This window comes from Lissotriton helveticus, chromosome 3_1 (genome assembly GCF_964261635.1).
Source record: "Lissotriton helveticus chromosome 3_1, aLisHel1.1, whole genome shotgun sequence".
NCBI lineage: Eukaryota > Metazoa > Chordata > Amphibia > Caudata > Salamandridae > Lissotriton > Lissotriton helveticus.
The window spans coordinates 1,047,991,708-1,048,012,549 of record NC_136061.1 but is presented as its reverse complement, the minus strand read 5'-3'; the positions used below and the strand labels follow the sequence as shown (position 1 = coordinate 1,048,012,549).

The 20,842-nt window shown below is 41.9% G+C and overlaps 1 protein-coding gene across 1 annotated transcript in view; it reads right to left on the bottom strand.

Annotated features, from left to right (window-relative positions):
- Positions 1–1,832: 1,832 nt before the first annotated feature.
- Positions 1,833–20,842, bottom strand: part of CFAP210 (cilia and flagella associated protein 210) — a 212,544-nt gene continuing 193,534 nt past the window's right edge. Inside the window, exons 8-9 of the mRNA XM_078681606.1 lie at positions 17,660–17,824; positions 1,833–2,528 (exon numbers count right to left, since the gene is read on the bottom strand). Of these exons, the coding sequence (XP_078537732.1) occupies positions 2,166–2,528; positions 17,660–17,824 (528 nt within the window). The 3' untranslated portion in view covers positions 1,833–2,165. The remainder of the gene's footprint in view (positions 2,529–17,659; positions 17,825–20,842) is intronic.

The window sequence follows — 20,842 nt, the reverse complement described above, 5'->3', positions numbered from 1 at the left end:
GCAGATAAACCTTGCTATTATCAAGGTTTATCGCAAATACGATAAAAAACGACCGCAATGCATTAATATCGCTGAAAACTCAGCGATATTCATGCATTACCGAGCTAATGCTCTTAGCCATGTTATCCACCTCCCATTGGATAACATGGCTAAGAACTGCTCAGGGCAGCTGTTACTTTTTGGAGATATTCGCGCTTATCTCGAATATTTCCAAAAGTTGATAATAGGAGATAGCGATGTTAGCGACTGTTTCCAGTCGCTAACATCTTGGCATGCCCACTTTGCATGTCATTAGTGATAAATATCACTCACATGCAAAGTGGGGCCCAAGATGGTCGCTATCTCCTACTAGCCGTCGCTAACTGGTGTTAGCAACAGCTAGGTAATACAGATATAATTGTATCTCCGCGAAGCGGAGCGCTGTTACAGATATATATCTTGTTTTTGAACGTTAATTTCTCAAAATGCACTGAAGCACATATATTGAGACCTAGCAAAGGCACATCGGGCTACCAGTCCCTAATATTTTACCAAGTTTCATGCAAATCCATTCAGCCGTTCGATTATTATTATTATTTTTTTTTTTTGCCCCGCGGGGCCCTTTTAAAACCTCCACATCAAACCTAGGGGGTCAGCGAGGATCTACTATGCCCCCTTATGGTCATTTGCCCCTTCGCTTTGGCCTCCTCTTGTCTCTCGATCCTACCGAGAGACAAGATGGCGGCCGCTACGTACTGTTTGGAATGTTTACAGACACCGGAGAGCCAATCAGCTTCGCTTCGCAAAGCTCCGTAACGCGAAAAGTACGCGAAGCGGTGCGCTGTTACAGATATATATCTTTTTTTGAACGTTAATTTCTCAAAATCCACTGAAGCACATATATTGAGACCTAGCAAAGGCACATCGGGCTACCAGTCCCTACAATTTTGCCAAGTTTCGTGCAAATCCATTCAGCCGTTCGATTATTATTATTATTTATTTTTTTTGCCCCGCGGGGCCCTTTTAAAACCTCCACATCAAACCTAGGGGGTCAGCGAGGATCTACTATTCCCCCTTATGGTCATTTGCCCCTTCGCTTTGGCCTCCTCTTGTCTCTCGATCCTACCGAGAGACAAGATGGCGGCCGCTACGGACTGTTTGGAATGTTGACAGACGCCGGAGAACCAATCAGCTTCGCTTCACAAAGCTCCGTTGCGTGAAAAGTACGCGTCCTGGAGCGCTGCCCGGTCCGCTGTTACAGATATATATCTTTTTTTAAACGTTAATTTCTCAAAATCCACTGTAGCACATATATTGAGACCTACAAAAGGCACATCGGGCTACCAGTCCCTACAATTTTGCCAAGTTTCGTGCAAATCCATTCAGCCGTTCGGGCTAAAAGTGAGGCCAACCGCCCTATGGAAAACTCAATGTTAAAAACACGTTTTGGGACCCCCCTTTTTTCTCGACCCCCCCTGGACGAACCCCCCCCCCAATTTTCAGGGGCTGCTCAGAAACAAAATGTGCCATTTTCCAGAAAATTTCAGCCAATTCCGTCCACAAACGCCAAAGTTATTAGACATAGAATTTTCAAAAAACCCATAGAGAAAAAATCCTAACTATATATACCTACTGGCGACCGCCAGTAGGTAATATATATATATATATATATATATATATATATATATATATATATATATATATATATACATACACACACTCTCATAACTTGGTTTTGCTGTGATGCAAAATGACAATTCATTTATTAATTTGAATATTTACTGTCCCAATCCACATATGTTTTTATGTGTATATGCAAATTCTGACATACAGAGCAAATAAAACAACAATAAAACAGTTCACAACGTACTTTATTATAGAGACAACAGTGAAATGTTTTGTGAAAATTAGGTTTTGCGTAGGAGACTTAAAGTCATATAGTACACAATATTGACTAATTAGCGGTCAGATATGCTTCTTATAATAAAGTCTCGCGAGAAAATTAACACATTGAGGGAAAACAATCACTGAATTAGTATAGGTCACATTAGGAAGACGGCAAAGTTTATTCAGAGCACCTTGTTTTTATCCCAGCTGTACTTGATTGATTTTTATATGTTACTTAAGTGTGTATTGTTTTTTTCTCTTTAAGGTCATCAGTAAGGCACTTGCAAATATGTCCTTCGTTACCACGTAAAGCCCAATTTTTTTCTTGACTGATTAATGTCACAGGGATCATAGATTTCTTTGATTTGTTGAGTTGTGCTACACTGGTAGGTAGGTAACTCAACCCCACTGCTATCTTTCACTTTGTAACTAGGCCTGATTCCCCCCCTTTCTGCATACACTGGCCCTCGGCCGCCTCCATAGCCAGCATGAGCTGCTTTGACAAGAGGGGAGGGGTCTCCGCCAGAATCTATAACTGCGTCAATAACATGCTTTGCATACTCTTGGAATTTTTCTTCCTCCAAAGCATGGACTTCCTCATTCTCTCTTTCATACTTTAATGCCGCGTTTTTCTCCTCGATGGATTTGCATCTCCTCTCAGCCTAGGGAAAAACAGAAACAAATAGTTACACATTTCTGGACCATCTGAGTACCAAAAGGGGTTTGTTTAAGGCATGCAATCCCCTCTCAACATGTAGCTCCTTCACGTCTAACGGCATGACTGGTTCCTGGGTGTGAGAAAACAGCTTGACAGAGCGGAAAAGGCTGGGTGATATATGTGCACAGGCCACATTACCTTCTTGTGCATCTTTTTCGTCCCATTCATTATATTTTGAACATCACCTCGTACCATAGACAAAGAGAACCTACCCAGCTAAATCATTTAATAAAAAGGCAACAAAAAACTATTTGTTGGCATGCCCCGACTTTAGCCCCGCCCTATACCTATAGCACTCTCGAAAAAAACGGGAGCAGAACTAAATATTTGGGGGCAGATTCACAAGCCCCCCTGCGCCACTTTTGCGTCACTTTTAACATGGGAAAAGTGACGGAAAAGTGGCGCAAGGGGCTTGTAAATCTGTCCCCAAATGTTTTGTTTGAATATGATTAGTGCACGAGAGTCTCGCATGATTTCAATTAAAAAATAAAGCAAAATCAGCCATTATTTCCGTTCCAGGAAACAAACATTTTAAGAGATGCAATTCATTTCTTTGGTCCAAAAACATTCAGGAGATTTCTGGTCTGCCCTAGACCTCAGGACACCAATAACCTAATTTCACGTACTCCATTGAAGATGGTGATACTTCAAGCGATTCTTCCATTGGTTACTTCAGGGGACTTCCTTCCATCCTTCGATTTAAAAGTTGCTTACCTCCACATTCAGATGGACCCAGAATTCCAAAAGATTCTCTGTTTTTGCTTTCATCATTATCAGTTTCAAATGTTGCTATCGACTTTTCCTCAGATACCAGCTGGAAAAGATTTAGGGGCATATAATCAAGGACATGTGACATTTATCGCAAATCGCGCTTAGCACGATTCAAGTTATCGCTGTATTACATCGCCATGTTAGCGATGTATTGTCAATGTTTTGCTAACAGGCGATGTAATACCAGCGAATAACCAGAATAGTGCGTGAAATCCAGCGAAGATTTCACAGCGCTAAGAAGAGGCTTGCTGATAGGGGAGTGTGGACCTAACATGGCAATCCACCTCCCATTATCAGTATGGCTAAGTCATTTTAAAAGCAGGCATTACATACCTGCAATAACCGCGGTTAGCGCGGTTATTTTCATCGTTTCGCGGGTCTGCTGCACGGCTTGCTACTATTGCGAAGCTGTGTTAGCGTGGATTTTTCATGTTGCTTAGCTAGGGAACACCTACTTTGCATGTCATTAGCCATATTGATCACTGACATGCAAAGTCGCAAAGAAACACGCACTAACGCTTGTTAGCGTATCCTTGCAAATACGGTGATAAAAAGATCGCCGCTTTTTCGGCGCTATGCACCGACAAAACGGCGATGTTTCCCTTAATAATATGCCCCTTAATCCAAATCCAGGAATCATAGATTTCTTTGATTTGTTGAGTTGTGCTACACTGGTAGGCAGGCTCTGCAGTTTATCTGGCGGCATCCCACACTGATTCAGAACACGTTTTTCCCTCTCCCTCCAGAAAGCATAAATTGACTTCCTGATTGAAATTCCTGATGGAAAGACTGGGTTTCAGGAACGCTGTAGATGGGTGTTCAGGGAGAAATGGCAGCTTCCCATGCTGTATTTCCTTGGTCAGATGCCTTTCCTATCTTTTGGTCTCCTACCTCCAAGGAACACAAAGACAATTTGGCAGCCTTTTCAGTAGAGCTTAGTACCAGACAATTTTGGAGTGGACAAAGGGGTTTCCATTTTTGCTCCAGTAATAACCACCATGGATACCAGCAGTACAAGACGATTCAGTCCCAATGGGCTCACCAGTAGAGTCTGTATTCTCCCAATTGGAAAGAAGTAACAGCTGTTTTCTGAACTCTCCTTCATTTTCAGTCTGAGATTCAGAGGCAGGCTGTGTGTATAAGGACAACAACAGGGTGGCCAGGTCCTTTGTGAACCATCATGGGTGACTAAGAATTTCCCGCCGAGCTTCCACCGTAGTGGAGAAGTTTTGCTGGGGAGACCAATCTTCGGTCACTGACAACAGTATGTCTGCCAACAGGGATAATGGGTCTTTCAATAGACTGAGTCAGTTTTTGCCACCATCAACTAATTTTTGATAGTTCTCATAGGACTTTCAATAGATCACTTCTTGGTTCTGGCTCCCTTGGCTGGACAAAGAGCAACAGTCTACTCCCCAATTTATTCTCTGTAGTTTTTTTTTATCTCCGAGAGCTTGCAAAAGTTGGTGGAGGAGGGGAGGACCCTGTAACTAGCATGCCCCAGGCGCCTACTTTGTGTTCCCTACATTTCTCTTGCTCTCCAGGGTCTTGAAGAAGATACAGGATAATCAGTGTTTCAAGTTGTGCCATATTGACTCAGATGTCCCTAGTTGTATTTTATCATCCAAATGCCATCCCAACATCTGGAGAACTTCTTTTTTAACCACATTCCCTCTTAAAGCTGCATCTCATCCACTGCTCATTCTCAAGGGAATTTGCTTAGGGGGATTGACGCTCAACAGGAGGACATCAAGGGTCTTCAAGCTGTTCATCAGAAGTGGCAGTGTATACAACAGTCTTGTCAACCTTAGACTCTAAAAGTCTATGGTAGACACTAGAAAAACTTTCAATCTTGGTGTCTCTCTCGAAAGGTAATTGCTGCAACTTGTGACCCTATGATCATTTTGTATTTTCTCAGGGATGGCTTATTGCTTTAGAATTAAAAGGGGAGCTATTGGGGCCTTCAGGCGCAAATATATTTTTTCAATTCTTTTTATGCAATCAGCTTCTGAGAAGTTTTTTCTACAGTGTCCAACAGTCCACTCTTGTGTACCTTCCTGGGATTTAGTGGTAGTTCTTCAATGTTTGTAGACTTCCCCATTTGAACTTCTTATTGTACTTGACTTGAAATACCTGTCAGCAAAATTCCTTTTTTAAGTTCCCAGCTGTTCAGGAAGAAGGGTGGGAAAGTTTGAAGCCTTAATGTCTGGAGAACCATTGATATGCTTTTTACCGGATAAGATAAGATGGTTTCAAGAGCTTCTTTGTACTTTCAGTTTTCCACTGATCCCAAAACCTGTTTCTCTCAGTTTTCCTTCACTCTCGCTATTTAGAGACAGAGGAACAATTGCACATTTTAGATCATTGGACCATAGCCATCTATTTGAATAGAACTTCTGCTTTCCACAAGTCAAACTTATTGTTTATCACTTTTGGTTTAACATGATAAGGAAAGCATCCTTCTTCATCTACTTTAAGCCATTGATGAATGTTTGCTATATCTCCATCTTATCTTGCAAGGGGTGTTATCTCCCGGATTGACTTCAAGAGCGTTCAACCAGATTTATTACTGCCTCCTTAAATGCATTTAGGGGACATTTGTAATACGGTTCACTGATTTACCCGCCACGCATTTATGTTGTATTAGAGGTTACAGGTGGATGGGGACAGTGCAGAGAATTTGCTACCCATGTTCTGAGTGCTGTAAAATCATAATATGTTTTACCATTGATTTTCTTCTTTCCATTTCCGAGTTAAATTTGCTTCACTACGCATTATGTATGTGATGGCATGATGGTGTCCCAGTTGGAATCTTTTTTTATGCTTTAGTACTGCCTCAAAGTTTAAGGACTGGGATGAGGAAGATAAATGAGTAGGTAATGACCCAGTTACTTACCAGTAACCTTTGTTACTCTGAGGCCATGTCTTCTGTTTTTGGCTTGATATTCAGAAAGTGTTTAGATCTGTTTCTGCTTTTAGTTGCGAGTGGCATGGAGGACAGCTATAGTCCTGGAATGTTAACAAAATAATAATCTATAATCTTTGTAAAGGATTTAGCTGAAGTAGGTAATCGCTGTCAATGGTATTAGATAAGGATCAAAAAGTAAGGACTGTGATGAGGAAGACATGGAATCTGAGTTTACCAGTGCTTAATTTAAGCCAGTGGTTGCCGGTGTGGCCCACCGGCACTCAATTTTGGGGACTAACACTTATTTTTACCCATACGACATTTACCAACAGCAACTGAGGGAAAACAGACGAACGAAAAAGGAGAAAGAAAGAAAGACCGAAAAAATGTCACAAAGGCAGAAAGCAGGAACCTGCAAGAAGGAGATAAAGGGGAAGGAAGTGACTGGTAGAGTATTAAAGAGGCAGTAGGTAGATTCAAGACTATGAATCCTTAATATTCATTGCACTGACATCTAATATCACTGCCACATGCTTCTGAGCAGAGCGTTAGACAAGACACTCATTATTTTACAAATTAAGCACTGATTACCACTAAGGGCCATATGTAGGTGAGGCAATACCGGTCGGTAACGGTGAAATTGGGTAAATTTCACCAATACCGACCAGTATTTAGGGATTAGAGATGTAGGAGACAGGTTTCAAGGATTCGGTAATTTACTGAATCGGTAATTTAAGGAATCTGTAAATTACCGAACTCTTAAAATACCGATTCGGTAAATTACTGAATCCTTAATTCCTATGTAGAAGTGCATTTTAGCATTCAGGATTCGTTATTTACCAACAACTATAAATTGGTGGTAAATACCGAATACCTTAGAAAGAGCCATTTTTTGCTTTTTTGTCAGTGCCATGTGGCAGATATACATGCCCTTAGGGCATGTATGTGTGCCACATGTGCACACATGCGCGATTCAGGGGTACAATAGGGTGTCAATGTGACACCCTACCCCCCTTGGAATATATTCCCTCTATTATCGATTGGGTATTTACCGAATCGGTAATAGTGAATGGCTTCCCATTCATTCCTATGGGCCTCCAGGCCCATAGGAATGAATGGGTATTACCAAATCGGCAAATACCAGCTTGGTAATGCCGAATATTACCGATTCGGTAAAATTTACCGAATATTTACCTACATACTATTTACCGATTTTCAAATACCGAATCGGTAAAATTCGGTATTTAAAAATCAGTAAATCGTGATTACCTACATATGGCCCCTTGTAACTAACTGGGTCATTAGTATGAAGAAGCTCTGAAAAGTATTCATTTTAAGCTATGTCATAGGTAGTATGTACATTTATAGAAAACAAAATAATAAAAAGACATTTTTGAAAAATCTTATTATGGAAAACCCAATTAGTGGAAAAATAAATTAAAATAAATAGTTTGATCACAAATGATGATCGCCACCCAAAGAATAGTTCAACAATATATTTGTACTTAAAAAAGAAAGAACAAAAATGTTTTCAATAGAAATGAAACTGTGAACTCCACAGTGAATCCTAGTTAGAGAAGAACATTGATTTAAAATTAAATAGGAAAAAAGAGGTGAGTCAATAAATGCAGAGTGAGGCAGGGTAGGATTAGTGTTAAGTGAAGGACAAGAGTACAGAATGGGGCCCCCAACAAAAAGCAAGCATTAACAAGCCAATAGGCCAGGCTTCAAAGTACCAACAAATGTTAACACAGGTATTTATGGCCCGCGAGCATGGGGGCGGTCCCTGCCCCGAGAGACAACATCAAAAGCCTGGGGGTATGGCTAGATAAGTCACTGAGCTTCAACACTCAGGCCACCAAGGTGGCGGCCACCTGCTTTGGCCTCCTTAGGGTGATCAAAAAAATCCTTCCCCTTCTTCCATTTGAGGCCAAGCAGATAATCATACAGGGCCTCGTCCAATCCCGTCTGGATTTTAACAACGCCCTTTATCTTGGAGCACCGGACTACACCCTAAAAAAACTTCAGCTCGCTCAAAACTATGCTGCCCGTGCGCTACTTGGAGTCCCACGAAGAACATTATAAAAGCTGGGTTAAGAACGTTGCACTGGCTGCCTGTCAAGGACACAGTAAAGTTTAAATCTCTGTGTATCGCCCATCAGGCTTTTTGGAAAATGGGACCAGAAATTAATCATTCTTTGATTTCTCCTTATCTTCCCAACAAGGCGCTTCGTTCCTCATCTGCATCTCTGGCTAAGACTCCTAGAATCTTTAAAGCCAGAGCAGGAGGACGTTCTTTCTCGTATAATGTATCAGGATTATGGAACACCCTCCCCCTGCACATGAGAAGCAACTCCAACTTAACCAGTTTTCGAAAGCAACTCAAAACTTTTTTGTTTCAGTAATCAGAATCTCTGTTTTTTCGTCTGAGGGCAATCCTGTTTAGTCACAGCGCCTGGACGCCTGAGGGCAACTGTAGCGCTTTACAAATTTCATTTTCATTTCATTTCATTTCATAAATGGTGTTTGAATAGACTGTATTCGCAAAAGGTTATGTCATTAAAGCCTGTCATACTGGATTGGCCAATGCTGGGAAAAAGTAGCAAGAAAGGTTGCCTTCTCTGGAAAATGCAAATAGGAGAAAAAGAACTGAAGGTGACAAATTGCATAATTTCGTTTATTTTTCAGATTTAGACTAATCCCTCATGCATTCTAATAGAAACACTTCCTGGAAAGAGTATTGAGACATGGCTAGTTGATAGCATGAGGTGAGACAATAATACTCCTCTAAGTTGAATCGAGCAAGCCCACTCTATGTATATTTTAAAATGCAAAAAGTATGTTATCAGGACCTAAAAATGGAAGTTTAACTTAACTAGGTAGGTCATTATTAAACAATGTCATGGACTAATATTTGGTGTATTTTCTCATTCATGGATATACTACTAGGAGGTAATTTGTGGGAAGCTGTAAACAGTCTGGCTTGAAAAGATGGTTTGAGTACATTTCATGCTATTTTTAAATTTACAGAAAAGTATTGCATTCCATAACTATTGGTAACAGAGTACAAGCAAAAAGCTAGTGCTAATTTTATACATGATAACAGTAAAACAGATCTTTCTCGCCAACATGGATACGGCTTTGGAGGGAGCGCGAACATTGCTTCGGGTGTTCGGACAGTATTCGGGGCTGAAGGTAAACTGGGAAAAGACCTGCTTATTTCCGGTGGCACCGGCTGTGCAGAATCCTTCGCATGTAGCGGGCGTCCGTTGGGAACCCCGATGTTTACCTTATTTAGGCACCAACGTTTATCACACTCCGGAGGATTTGTTGGAGAGTAATTTGGGCCGGGCCATACGCAAACTAAGGGGTAGTTTTGGGTTTTGGAGTACATTGCCATTCTCGGTAGCGAGTTGGGTGGCACTCCTGAAGATGGTGGCACTCCCGCGTTTATTGTATTATTTTCGGACGTTGCCGATCTGGGTGCCGGGCTCCCTTTTTTGCCAGCTCCGCTCTATGGTGGTGGGATTTATCTGGTGGGGCGGGAACACGGTGAGTTGCTATGGCTACAATGGTACGTCCAAGAGTTGACAGTGGTATGGCCGTGCCAGATTTTTAATGGTATTATTTAGTGGCGCAGTTGCAATGGCTCACCCAGGCTGTGGCTCGGGAATTCCGTGGCCCGTATGGCCCTGAGGGGCGATGGATCCCACGATATATTTGATCTTTTATACTGTTCACTGCTGAGGAGAAGACGTTGCGGTTGTGCGGGAATCGGAGCCAGCGGAGGGGCGGATTCAGTCGCGCGTATGCCCCGGAGATACCGCTGGGAACGTGTACGGCCTTACCGCATGGCGAGGATTGGGCGGCACTGGCTACCTGGGAAGAACTGGGACTTCAAGTGCTGGGAGACCTTTATGAAAATGAAACTCTGTTGCCGTATCAGACCCTTCAACAGAAATATGATCTTCCACGAGGGGAAAATTTGCTGCATTCAGCGCTTGTTTCCGCTATGCAGCGTTATTGGGGGATGGGTCTGTTGGGACCACGTACTGCCATGGTGTGGCAATACGTGGTGATGGGGGCGGTAACTGTTAAGGCCATTATGTGCCTTTACAGGCGCATGTTAACTGAGGCTCAGGAGCCACTGCGTACGTTGCAAGGGAAGTGGGAACGAGACATGGGCAGGGAAATTCTGGAGACTACGTGGGACCATCTAGTTAGGAGAGCCTGGAAATATACGAGGAATGCTAGATTCCAACTGGTACAGTTCTACATCCTGCACAGGGCGTATTTGACCCCGGCCAAGCTCAATCAATACTTCAATGCAGTAGCAGCTCAATGTCTGAGGTGTAGTTTGGAGGGAGCTGACTTTCAACACATGTTGTGGGGGTGTACAAGTTTAGGGGCGTATTGGAAGGGGGTACTGGAGCTATTGTGCCATATAACAGACCGGACATTAGAACCAGATATGGGAGTTTGTTTGTTGCACTGGTTCCCACATACCACGAGAACGAAAGGGACAAGTACATTTATAGGCCTGGGCCTCGTACTGGCTAAGAGAGAAATCACAATGCACTGGAAATCGGCAAGGGGGCCAGGGATAGGAAGATGGCGGGCGGAGATGCTCAAATGGGCGCAGAGTGAAAGTGCGCTTAGGCTGCAGCAGGCCTTGGGAACGTATGATGAAAAGGCACTGGAGGCGGCGAGGGCATGGTAGGCCTTAGTGGTGATATTGAAGACCCCAGAGTTAGAGTCAGGGGAGGGTTCGGAATTGGAGGAGGTGCAAGACACAAATGACGCATTGGCACAGGGAGAAGGAGCCGAGGTATGATTGATGGCCTCAATGGTGATCTCTGAGTAGCTATGTTATGACCTGTACTGTAAAACTGAATTTCACGATCATTATCGCATTGGATTCTGCCATCCTGTAATTGTTGATAGACTATGATACTGAGGCACATAGGTTGGGGGATGGGGGGGATATGGGCGGGGGGGGCAGTGTGAAATGGTTGACGATATTTTCTATTGTTGGAATCCAATTGATGTTTCATAACTGTAAGTGGGAAATTATCTTTTTTTGTTTTTATTTTGAAAATCAATAAAAATACGTTAAAAAAATGATAACAGTAAAACATCTGTCCACCTGGCATCTGTAACAAATTCAATGATTTTTTACCCCCCACCCTACCCAGCCCAAAACTCCTCATTCCCACGCCTGCTCCAGGTGGCACACTACTGGTTCCAGAGAAGCCTGCGCTTTACACCCCCAACTGTTTCCTATGCCATTACCTGCTGGTCTACCCGGGAACATGGGGCTCTCTAACATCCACTGACTACAGCGCTGGCCTTCTGCATGAATAACTACAGTGGGTTATCTTTTTGAGGACAGTAATGTGGTAGCCTCTGATGAACTAGTAGACCTCTTCAACATTCATAGGAGGCAGTTCCTAAAATATCGAGCATTGGCTCATGCTTTGTGAACCAGCTGGAATAATGTGACAACCATGCCCTTGCACAATATCTTCCCACTATGGGCATTGGGTGTAGACTTATCAGCTAATTGACCAAGACTAACTGAGAGCCCACTCAGGTATCCCTCGTCAGCCTTCAGGACAGGTGGGAAACAGAAACTGAGCTGAATTTCCCTGATAAGGAATGAGAAGGTGTGCTGACTTAGCTAGGAACGCAAGCTACAAAATCCTCCAATTATTCATGCTACATAGGGCACACCTGCCCCCAACGTTAATGAGTTTTTTCTTGGGGCGGCTGCATGCTGCCCTCATCGCCCACTTCCCTAAATTCAACTTGTACCAATGGTTATGGTCCTGCCCGTCCCTGTCCCAAAACTTTGCAGCTTTCATGGAGGCCAGAGAAGGCTTCCCTTACCCCTACTGTAGCGGCGAGTCAATCATTGCTGTTGGTTTGGGCTAAGGCAGAGAGTGCTATGATGCCTTCAGAGGCATCTCATTTCTTTGAAATGGGACAATCTGCTACTCCGCTTTCAGGTGTCGACCAAGGATGACTCCAGCTCCCCTATGGAATGCCCACCTTCCCATGATGGCCATCTCCTTTACCACTGAATGTCTAATCTAACTATTCTCGCCTCTACACTACCCCTGGCAAACACCCTCTCGCTAACATTGTCTGTCTTACAAAGTACACTATTATTTTTCTTTTCCACAGACTTCGTTTATATGTGCAATGGTAGCGATAACTCAATATTAACGTCCAATGTTTTAAATGTTTTTACTTTTTAAATGCCTGTAGCCTAGACCTCAGAAGCAGTAATGTATATCGTTGTCAAAATGCTATCACATTGTTTTGATGATAAAAGCAAAACATCTGCCATTCTGTAATTCACTCCATTAGTAGGCCCATGCTCATTTCTCTCAAATGGCAATGCAAAACAGCTCCACCGTACATAAACAGCAGAATGCAGTCCAGAAATGCTTCAACTTGATGACCTAAAATTTTTCTTTTAACTCTTTAAAGAGGTAATATTTTTTATTTTGCTTGACATCACAAAGTGCCTTATGAAAACGTCCTTATAACACAAAGTAACGCCTCCCCAGACTTCCCAATGCCAGGGGCATTCATAACTCGGGGGGAAGGAGATGGCAATAGAAATAACAGGGTTCACAAGTGGGACTCTGATGGCCATCTTGGAAATGAGGAATTACCCCGGGAACAAGTGATTTGAGTCCCAATTCTTCCCATTATTTCATACTTAGGCTTCCGGTGCTTGATGAAGACAGATCCTGAGTGAGTGTTAGGGTTTAGAGAAGAGTAGCATTAAGGGGTAGTGAGGAGGTTTTAGGGTTCAGGGAAGAGAAGCATTAAGGGATAGTAAGGGCTCTTAGGGTTTAGGGATGTGTACTGTTAATGGGTAGTGAGGCTTTTTAGGTTTCAAAGAAGGGTAGTGTTAAGGGGTAGTTAGAGTTTTTAGGGTTCAGGTATGAGTAACATTAAGGGATAGTAAGGGGTGTGTAGGGTGCAGGAAGGGTAGTGATAAGGGGATTGTAGGGTAGAGGGAAAGGTATTGTTAAACGGTAGTAAGTGTTTTCTAGAATTCAGGGTAGCATAGTGTTAAGCGTAAGCACAGGGTTTTTAGGATTCAGGGGTAGCAAAGGGGTCTTAGGTTTAGGTAAGGGTAGTGTTAAAGGCTAATAAAAACCTTTTAGGTTTCAGGGAAGGGTAGCATTAAGGTATAGTAAAGGTTTTTGAGATTCAGGTATTAAGCAATTTCTAGGAGTCAGGGAAGGGTAGCAAGCAGAGGTAGTAATGTTTTTTATGGTTCAGGGATTACACTATGAAAGGGTTGTAAGAGTCTTTATGATTCACGGAAGGGTACCGTTAGAGGGGTAAGCGCAGTTTAGGGAAGCGCAGTTGTAAAAGCTAGTAAGGGATTCTTAGGGTTCAGTGAAGGGTGGTGTCAAAGGGTAGAAAATAGTTTTTTTGTTTTTTTTTAGAGTTGAGGAAAAGGTAGTCTTAAGGGGTAGCAGTTTGTAAGGTTAAGGATTAGTAAGGAGCTTTTAGTGTTTTGGTAAGGGTAGCTGAAAGACTAGTAAGGATTTTTTATGGTTCAAGGATGGGTAGCATTAAAGCATACTAACCATTTTTTAGAGTTCATGGAAGGGTAGTGTCAAGGGGTAGTACAGTTTTTAGGCTTCAGGAAAGAGTTGCGTAAGTGGTAACAAGGTTTTTAGGGTTCAAGGAGAATTGCGTTAAGGGGACAGTTAGGGGGTTTTATGGTTCAGGGATGGGTAGTATTAAGGGAAGGTGAAGGTTCTGTAGGGTTTCAGGGGAGGGCAGTGTTAAGGCGTTTGTAGGGATCAAGGAAGGGTAGTTTTAAGGGGTAGAAAAGGTTTTGAGGGTACAGGGTAGGGTGGATGTAAGGGGTAGTAAGGATTTTTTAGGGTTCAGTGATGAGTAGCATTAAGGAGTAGTAATGGGTTTTCAGGGTTTAATGGATGCCTTATGGGGTAGTTAGTGTTTTTAGGGTTTAGGGGTGGGTGGCATCAAGGGGCAGTAAAGGGTTTGTAGGATACACAGAAGGATAGCATAATGAGGCAGTAAGGAGTTGTTATGGTTCAGGGCAGGAAGTGTTAAAGAGGAGTAAGTGACTCTTAGGTGCAGGGAATTGTACTGTTAAGTCGTAGCACAGTCAATAGGGTTCAGGGAAGAATAACAAGTTGTAGCATAGGGAATTTAGTGTTCAGGGATGCACAGTGTTAAAGAGTAGTAATGGGTTTTAGGGGGCAAGGAAGGTAGCGTTAAGGGTAGTAAGGAATTGTTTGAAGGTTCATGTAAGAGTAATGTCAATCAGTAGTAAGATGTTTTAGTGTTTAGAAAGGAGTAGCGTTAAGAGGTAGTACTTTTTTTTTAAAGTACAGGTAAGGTAGCGTTAAGGATTAGTATTGTTTTTTAGGATACTGGGAAGGATAGTATTAAGCAGTAGCAAGGCATCTGCAGAGTTCAGAGAAGGGTAAGTTAAAATTTCAGTGTGTTAACTAAGTAAAAACATATCATTTATCATATAAAAGTAATACATTTGAAGTAAATTAAATATAGTTTTAGTAATTAAATTTTTAAAAATTAAATAATAAATTAAAATTAATAATGTAATAATTTTTTGGGAGCCAGGGAGCTTAAGAAAAGTCTCCAGCGCATAAAACTTAAAACTAGGAATTAGAAATAAAAAAAAACATTCTCTCAAGGAGTGACATGTTAAGGTGTCTCTGAAGTTGGTGATGGGAAGGGGTGGGGCTGGGACTGCAACACAGTCACATATTCCTCCTGGCTGCCCTCTTCCCACCTGCAAAGTCTGCTAGAGAAGAACAAACATCACAGTTATCTAATTATCTAGGAGACATATATCATTGTATGTGTTTGATCTAAAGGTCAAGATCTGTTATAACATATAAGCTAGACTTGGTAAAGAGCTCTGGATCACACAACATGATAAACAAATTATTACAGCTCTTGGATGGTAAGCTCCTTTTTAGGTCTAAGCCTACCAGACAGTGCAGCTGTCTGGTTGCAAAAAGACTTCTTGGGGACATTCTGAAAGCTTCCTTGGGCATGCATTCCACGCATTGCTTACCACTGGCTTTGTGTTTTGTAACTCATACTTGCCTGCTATTTGCTGGCTTTATTTATTTTAGGCTGTTCAGTATGTCTTTGTCCCTTCTCGGAGCAAAGCTTGTTTACCATCGCTCCTTGTATTCATCTATGAGTACCAGCATTCTGTGAAGAGGCCTTTACATTTTGTTCTTATCTTGTCCCATTCAGGGCCGGACTGGGAACCAAAACCGGCCCTGGCAAAGTGCTTGGCCGGCCCCCCGCCCCCCGGGCGGGAGGGGGGCGAGCGCTTTGCCAGGGCCGCTTTTCAGCCGATTTTGTTACAGGGCCGATTTTGCAGCTATGCTGCAAAACCGGCTCGGCAACAAAAACGGCCCCCAGGGCCCAAAACCGGCCCCCACCCTTGCAGCCGACTGGGGGATTGCCCGGTGCCCACAACGGCCAGTCCGGGCCTGGTCCCATTTACTATGCATTCAATTGTCAAGCTGTGTCTTCTGAGGGAGCATGTTGTTAACTTTTCTTTCGCTGACTTCAAAATGAGAGGATTTATGTGACAATGTTGTTGGATACTGGTTGTGCGAAAGGAATGTTCTTTTTCTAGCACACAACAACATTTAAATGGCTGTAGATGAACTGTGCAAATATTTTAGAGTATATCAGAATTAGGAAAGCACAAATGAAGCCCTTTTTTATAATTCCTTAGTGTGGTGTAAACAAATATTTTAATATGATCGAATCAATAAACTAAGCAAGTCATTTCCATACATGATCATTTGTGTGCTGTATAGTTTTATCAGTAAAACTATATGTGCAAATGTAATGGTCATTTCAATTCAAAATGAGTTATCTGTAATGCCAGTGCATTACCACACCATGCATACTCTACTCCACGCCGATTTACTCAATGCCACTTCACTCTAATCCACCCCCTTCACTCTATTCTACGATCGACTCTCCACTCCACCGCATGACCCTCAACTCCATGACCCACTAATCCATGACCCTCCACTCAACGACACTCCACTCTATGACCTCTACTCCATGACCGTCCACCCCATGACTATTACAAGACACTCCATGACACTCCACTCAACTCCCTCTACGCCATTTTACTCCACTCCATGCCACTCAACTCTATGCCACTCTACTCTGACACTCTACTCTGACACTCTTCTCCACTCTACCCCACTTCACTCTATGCCCTTCCATATCACTCTTCAGCACTTCACACTACCAAACTCCACTCTACCATACTCCACGCCATGCTACTCTCCTCTATGCCACTAACTTTTAGCCATGCTGAATAGGAGCCATACTGGTGTACAACATAGCTAAAACACATTGGCAGAGCCTATAGCTCTTGCATAGGCGAGACCTATTGGCTTTGCCAATTCTTTTGTGTGGAAGCATACAACTTCTGCCCATCCTCAAACATGTGAGAGGGGCCAGAGTCCCTCTCTATTGTACTCCTGGAAGCTCTTTTTTAGGTTGATCACATAAGGTCTGGTGACAGCTGCACTGTCAAGCCAGACTTGAAAGGGAGCATAGGAGAAGCAAATATTAATACAGTTAAAAAATGGGTGAAAAAAATAGGGGTTTGCGGATGATTGTCAGTTCACTAAAAAAGTAATCGAGAGAAAAAGGAGGCAAGAGGAGGCGAAATACTTGTAGAAAAACTCCATGGATAATCAATTTTAGCGATAAATGACATTTACATCTTACAAAATGGACACATGTATAAGTCATTTTTGAAAAAAATGACATTCTATCAATTGTTTTCTACCAAATGGTAAATGATATTCATCTAGAAAAAATGTATTTAACAGATTAGCTGATGTACTTTCTCAGGATTGGTATTCTATGAATCTGCACAATCAACCATGGGAAGGTTGTCATCACTTTGAGAGGTTTTTTTTTGTTTCTTGCTGATGCTAGGTTGTATTGTTCTCTTAGGTGTGAGTAATGTGCCAGCTCATGTTTCTAAAACTGGCAGGGGGAGTGCAGTCAAGAGAGATAAAGGAAAAGGATGTACTGACCTGCTTAGTGGGAGTACAGAGGTGATGGTGGCATTTACTGCAGATGAGCGGATTTGAGGGCCCTAGGCAGATGCTGCATGTGAAGCGTTCTGCTGTGAAATGGCCATATTGGCAATTACCAGCAATAAACAACAACAAAAAACAATTTATGATGCCACCGGTTGTGTGATATCTAATGCTATTATAATAATTCTCTCCTGTCATCCCAGTTCTAATACTTGTGTAGAGGGCAGGCCTTACAGCACAACTCAGGAAATCAACATTTTCAATATTTACCATTTGCTTGATATGAACTTGTTGTGTCTTTTTACTTTCTTCCTCTTGTCTTTTCACTTTTTCCTGTTCATGGAACATGAACACTTGTTCTGCTTGTTTCATGGCATAAAGAGTTTGCAGGCCTTTTATTTTTTCCTCCTTTGCCTCGTCTTCTTTTTTCTTTATCTGAATGTGTGAAAAAGAAATAACTAAGGGAATCATCATGAGCATCTGGCTCGCCAGTACCTATCTTGGTGGTGAACGCAGCAACACACAAAACAAATACAATACAATAAGTGGCTTAAAGTGAAGTGGCCACTCGCATAAAGAATGAATTTCCGTCCAAACCTAGAATAATCTCAGCACTCTGATCAGCATGAAGGATTAAATCTATGGAACCAGGGACAGTTTTGGGGCTGCCAAATGCATGTCTCCTTCTTCAAATCGAACACACTGTAATGTAAATCTTTATTGTCCGATTAATAAAAATCATAACAATAAAAAGGAAGTGTAAAACCATATGCACATTAATTAGTAAAAGAGTGAGTTAAGGAATAAAATGTAAAAGCAAAGCGAATTAGAGGTTTCATCGACTTCAAAACAATTATACTGCATATATTATGATGATTTAAGGATACATCTAACATACAAAAAGGATGGAAGAAAGGCTTCCAAATATTTCTATCCACTGGCAGTTCATTCCAACCCATCGCTTTTGTTTTTTTGCCCACTGTCCCACCTCAGATTAGACTCAGCCATATGCATATCAGCCTTGGTCCTGCTCCAGTAGGAACAGTCCAGCCCAATCTTCCAAGCCGGGTCCTCTCTGAACAGGAACACAAATATCCTAAGACCAACTTCAGCCGGGTTTGGGCCTCTTCATTTGGGTGCACAGTGGCACAGTGAACTCTCTTTTAAGCCAGATGACATATGTGTACCCAACAAGTCAGTCAGGCGATGCCTGTGAAGTACAGGCACTAGCACAAGCTGCTGTGTACCACAGAGTTAAAGGGAAAGGCACCCACTCATTTATCAAGATGAATGAAATACTGAAAACAGTGGATCAGGGGATAAAAAGCTATGCAAAGAGTTATGAAACCTTGTAGTTAGATATGAAAATCCTTTCTGCCCACTATAAAAATTACCTTCTGTGCAAGAACCCAACAGAAGTCTTTCGTCTATCCGTTACTCCTTTAACCTGTCCCCTGATTTTCTGCCTTTCCGTACAAAACCCTCAACTTACAATAATGGACAAGCTATCAGTGGCAGATTTTCTGATATTGTAGGTAAATTTTGCAAATTTTTCTACTCCTGTGAACCAGAATGAGAAATTTCCAAACACAGTTGCTTATTTTTACATCTAAGGTAAATAACATATACAAAAACCACTGTAAATTGGGGCCTTGAGTCATTTCCCTTCAGGAGCCCGGAGTTCAAGACTATGGGCCAGATGAAGGAAGGCTATTACCGCCGACCGGTAATATCCTTTTCAGATGTAGGTGGTATATTTACCGATTCGGTATTTACCGAATCATCATTTACCGATTCGGTATTTACCGAATCGGTAAATGATATGTAGGAAGCACTTTAAAGAGTGCTTTTGTGCTTTAAGGATTTGTTATTTACCACCAACTATTAGTTGGTGGTAAATAAGGAATTCCTCTGTAAATGCAAATCTGTGCATTTACACCTGTGCCATGTGACAGACATACATGCCCTTAGGGCATGTATGTATGCCACATTTGCACACCAGCACTATTCAGGGGTGCAACAGGTTGTCAAAGTGACACCTTGCCACCCTTGACTCTTTCCCTATTTTACCGAATCGGTTCTTACCGATTCGGTAATTGACATTCATTCCTATGGGCCTCCAGGCCCATAGGAATGAATGTCAATTACCGAATTGGTAAATACCGATTCGGTTAATACCGAATCTTAATGATTCAGTATTTTTTACCGACTTTTTATCTACATTTCATTTACCAATTTGAAAATACCAAATCCTTAAAATTCGGTATTTTCGAATCGGTAAATTACAATTACCAACATCTAGCCCTATGTCTCATCCTATTCTTAAAAAGCATTGTCGAAACTAGAGTTTAAATTTTTGTTTTTAAAATAAAAAGTGTTTCTGTTTGGGTGAAGGCAGCATTAAAAAAACTGTCAATTGTGTAACCCTGAGAATGCTAAGAGAATGGTAATTGATAAGAGATTTGGCAAATGCTCTGCATTGGAGGAGAGCGTTGCTGTCCATCAAACATAAACCACATTCAAGACTGTGCAAGAATTTGTGGAATTGTGGGTATTTTAAAGGAGCCATCCTGTAAATGATGTCACAGAATGTCTCAAAATCCAAGCTGACATCAACAAACAATGAGACATTCTGGATAGCCTATTGTTGATGACTATTACCAACGCTGGACTGGGTAAATAGAACTGTATTTTTTACCTCTACATTGATGGCCCTTGCAAAAGGCCATTCAATGTAAAGTCACCATCAATAACAAAAGCTAAGTTGACCTCATCACACCAATAGGCAGGCTAGAATCTCTATTATTGGTCATTGTTGGTGGTGCAGGAGTGGCTAAATAGAACTGTGGCTTTTTCTTTTCATTGGAAGGCCCATTTAAGGCATGCATATATGCTCTGTTGCTAAGTAGACATGTCAGAAAACGTTATCTTAGTCCTCAGAACCTCCTATGCAGGAGAAATGTAATAAAAAAGTAATGAAGCAGGAAGCAGAATATGCAAGGGAATATCATGGCTAAAATTCCGAGTATTGACATACTTACATGGAACGTGAATAGTCTTAGGGCTAAATCCAGTCAGAGGAAAGTGATGGAGTATTTATAAGATAGACAGGCACAAATTATGATTTTATAGGAGACGCATTTACTAGCAAGTGAAAGCAAGGAGTTGTTTAGTAGGTGTGGATGGGTCTAAAATGTCATTGCTTCTAATCAAGCACTATGTTGTAAGGGAGTCGCAATTCTAATTGGAAGTGGAAGTGGGATAGAGCTTATGTCATCGAGCACGGATAGCTCTGGCAGATGGGCTTTAGTTCGAATAAAATGGGCAGATAGCGATTTCATATGTGTTGGGTTTTATGGACCAAATGAGGACAATCCACAGCATATTATAGAATTAGAACAGAGGGTGGCGGATATGTCCGCTCCGGCAATTGTGGGCAGGGATTTTAATGTG